The 3,064-nt window shown below is 34.1% G+C and overlaps 1 protein-coding gene across 1 annotated transcript; it reads right to left on the bottom strand.

The window, feature by feature from the left end:
* Positions 1-1,088: 1,088 nt before the first annotated feature.
* On the bottom strand, positions 1,089-2,059 carry LOC111395461 (protein E6-like). Its single transcript, XM_023021463.1, has one exon. It carries the CDS (start codon positions 2,018-2,020, stop codon positions 1,295-1,297), a length of 726 nt encoding a protein of 241 aa, XP_022877231.1. The 5' UTR covers positions 2,021-2,059; the 3' UTR covers positions 1,089-1,294.
* Between the last annotated feature and the right edge of the window lie 1,005 nt (positions 2,060-3,064).

Below are 3,064 nucleotides of genomic sequence, written 5' to 3'. Positions count from 1 at the left end.
ATGATAGAACAAAGCATGTTGACGTAAAATTCCATTTTGTAAGGAATATGGATGAAAAGGGCTTGGTCAGTTTAGTTGAAAATCCTACATAATTCAATCTTTCTGATCTAGGAACAAAAATTCTTCCCCTTAACAAATTTGAAAATTGTTTGAAGATTCTGAACATAACCTAAACTGAGATCAGGTGATATTCAATAACTCATTTGTTGAGAATAGTACTAACTTAATTTTTTTTTTCTTTTATAGGTACTTTAGAGCTAATTGAAGTCAAGAAAGGCTTGAATCCACTAGTTGAAACAAAGAAATAGTTTAGTAATGTGGAGAATGTTGAATAATGGGCTGCCTCACTATTCCTTGTTGGGCTTTGCTGTTTGAAAATTTATTAAGGCCCAAGATTTAACATTAAGTGTGTTTTAAAGAAATGCGAGTTTGTGCCTCTTAAGGATGAGTCTGTGCCTTACACGTGGCACAACCTCAAACCTTGAGTGACAACCGCTTTATATGGTCAGATATTTTACTTGGCTCTTGGCATTCTTCAATGCGTGAAACTATTCAGTCTCTAGAATTTTCTCTCTATATGTGTGAGGGTTTCTTCGTATTCTTTCTCTCTAAAATTGGAACTTCGAATTTTTGTGATGTAATCTCTTCTTTTTGGTAAAGACGAGTAGATGTGAGTGATCTATGTGAGATCTCCGAGGGAAATTCTTTGTGAGAAAGAGGCTAGAACAAACTTGAAGAAATTTCTGATTTCCTCGCACATTTTGTACTATTTTCTTTGTGAAATTAGTGGAATCTCTAGCACAACTCTTGATAGACGCTCAACGAGTGACTAGGTCTCTTGATTGAACAACCGGGCTCCTTTGGAGCAAAAACATAATTGGTGTTTCGATCTTTATGATTTTTGCAATTTTATTTTGTAACAAGTTTTTCAAAATAAGAAAGAATATGACTATGAGACCAATAAAAACTACTAGCAAAAAACTATCACATTGAAGGATCTTATAGTATCGTAATTAATGTGAAATCTGTCTTCTTTTTCCACACAAAAAAAGGAAACTTTGTAATGAAGTAAAGAACACAATCATGAATAAAGGACAAAAATATAACAAATAAAGATCCATAAAGATAAAGGGCTAAAGTTACATGGCCACTGATTATCTTTTCACTTTTGTCTGAAAATTAAATATAGTATATGTTCCTTCCATTTGATTCGCATTTTCTAAGCCAAAAAATGTGTAAAATCACATGGAATTCAAGTATACAGCAAAACATTCATTATAAGTTATTTGCTGCTTCAAGGAACGTATTTATCGTGTAGAACATCTGGATAGTTATTCTTCTTCTCATATTCTTCCATGGAGTCGAACTCATATTTCGACTTTTGATTATAATAGCCTTCCTCATTGTTGGTTTCCCTCGTTGGTTCATACCCACTATTTGGATTGTAATTATCATTCTTAATGTCATAATAATACTTGCCATTCTCCAATGATCTGGTGTCACTCATCCCCTGTGGCCTAACAGTATAACTTTCCGTCGTGTAGCCATTGTTGTTGTAATTATCCGGGTAAAAATTGTTGTTGTAATTGTTGGATTCTCTTGAATTTAACTCGTTGAAATTTTCCATTCTGAACTCTTCAGTAGAAAATTCATCATCACCACCTTCCGTCGTGGTGGTGGTGGTGGTTTTGAAAGGAAATTGATTGCTAGAACTTCCCTTACCATAAAGACCATAATAAGCATTTGCACTCTCGATTGGTGCAGGGGCTGGGACTAGCACGTCTCCGATTTCTGCACCAAGGGGTGCCGGGGCATTGTTGATTTGGCTAGTGAGGGGAGCTGGGGCTGGAGTCGGAGCCAAACTTTGGATCGAGCTAGGCACCGTCACATAATTTTTGTTGTTGTTATTGCTAAAATGAACATATTTGTAAAAGAACTTGCTATCTCTAGCTTCGACTTGAGAGCAAGTAAAAAACAATATGAACAAGAAACATGAAAATTGTTTGAAAAATGTATTCATGTTTGGTTTTTTTACTTGGCATATCTAAGAAATGTTGATTTGGTGTCCTTATATAGGGTATAGATTTTCAATCTTTAGGCGGAATGTCTTGCGGAGATTGGGGAATTAGAAGGATGTGGGGTTTGAAATTATGACATTTTCAGAACTTCGCATGTGAGAATTGGTACCACGAGAGACCTAATTTTGCATTATTTCAAGAATTGTGGCTTGTTTATTCTGTTGTTGTACAATCTAATCAAGTTTACTTAAAATGCTCGTAGTAACTCAAATCTTATAAGAAATGAAAAGAATCAGCACAGTCCACAAAAAAACTAGTGGCTGTCCAAAATTTAATCTAATTGACGTGAAAGATAGTTGTTCATTTCAAACATCACTATTGAAAATTGAATCGCTCATTTGAGAGTTAGATGAATGAATTGCTTGGTTAAGTTTAAAGCCTGTTTGGGAGTGATTTTAAAAATAGATTTTTTGACCGTTAGGGAAAAAGTGGGATCCACCTGTGAGAGAAGAAGTTAAATATGAAGGTTGAAATATTGAAATAACGGTCAAAAAATTAATTTTTTGGACCAAAAAATCACTCGCAAACAGGCTGTTAATGAACTTTGATGTCATATTAGATCTTAGAGTTTTATCAAATTTTATGAACGATGAATTGTGAGTCAAAAGGTGCAATTTGCTTTTAAATATGTGCTCAAAAAGAGGCATTATTTTGCTTTTAAATGGGGGTAACATGAAATTAAAGAAGGGGGACATGGTACTCAATTCGCGGTTTAGTTAGTTAAGATTTGGGCTTGTTGACTTCTTTTTCTCCTCAATTTATGCCCGCTATCACCGTTTAAAAGTACGATTATTGAATTTATCTTCTTTAAAAATTTCCGATTTTATTCTCTTCATGCAATTCTATATTATTTAGAATGGATGGGTTCGAGTTTCTCTTTAGTTCTTCGTGAACTCTGCAAAATCACATTGAATTTACTTGCATTAATACGATGATAAGTCATGATTGAAACAAATAAAAGTATTATACAAGGGTCCACTAATTGA

This window comes from Olea europaea, chromosome 6 (genome assembly GCF_002742605.1).
Source record: "Olea europaea var. sylvestris chromosome 6, O_europaea_v1, whole genome shotgun sequence".
Classification (NCBI taxonomy): domain Eukaryota; kingdom Viridiplantae; phylum Streptophyta; class Magnoliopsida; order Lamiales; family Oleaceae; genus Olea; species Olea europaea.
This window is presented reverse-complemented; position numbering and strand designations above follow the sequence as displayed.

Excerpts from the sequence above, each read along its gene's own strand:
- LOC111395461 (XM_023021463.1), bottom strand. The coding sequence starts at position 2,020 with ATGAATACATTTTTCAAACAATTTTCATGTTTCTTGTTCATATTGTTT.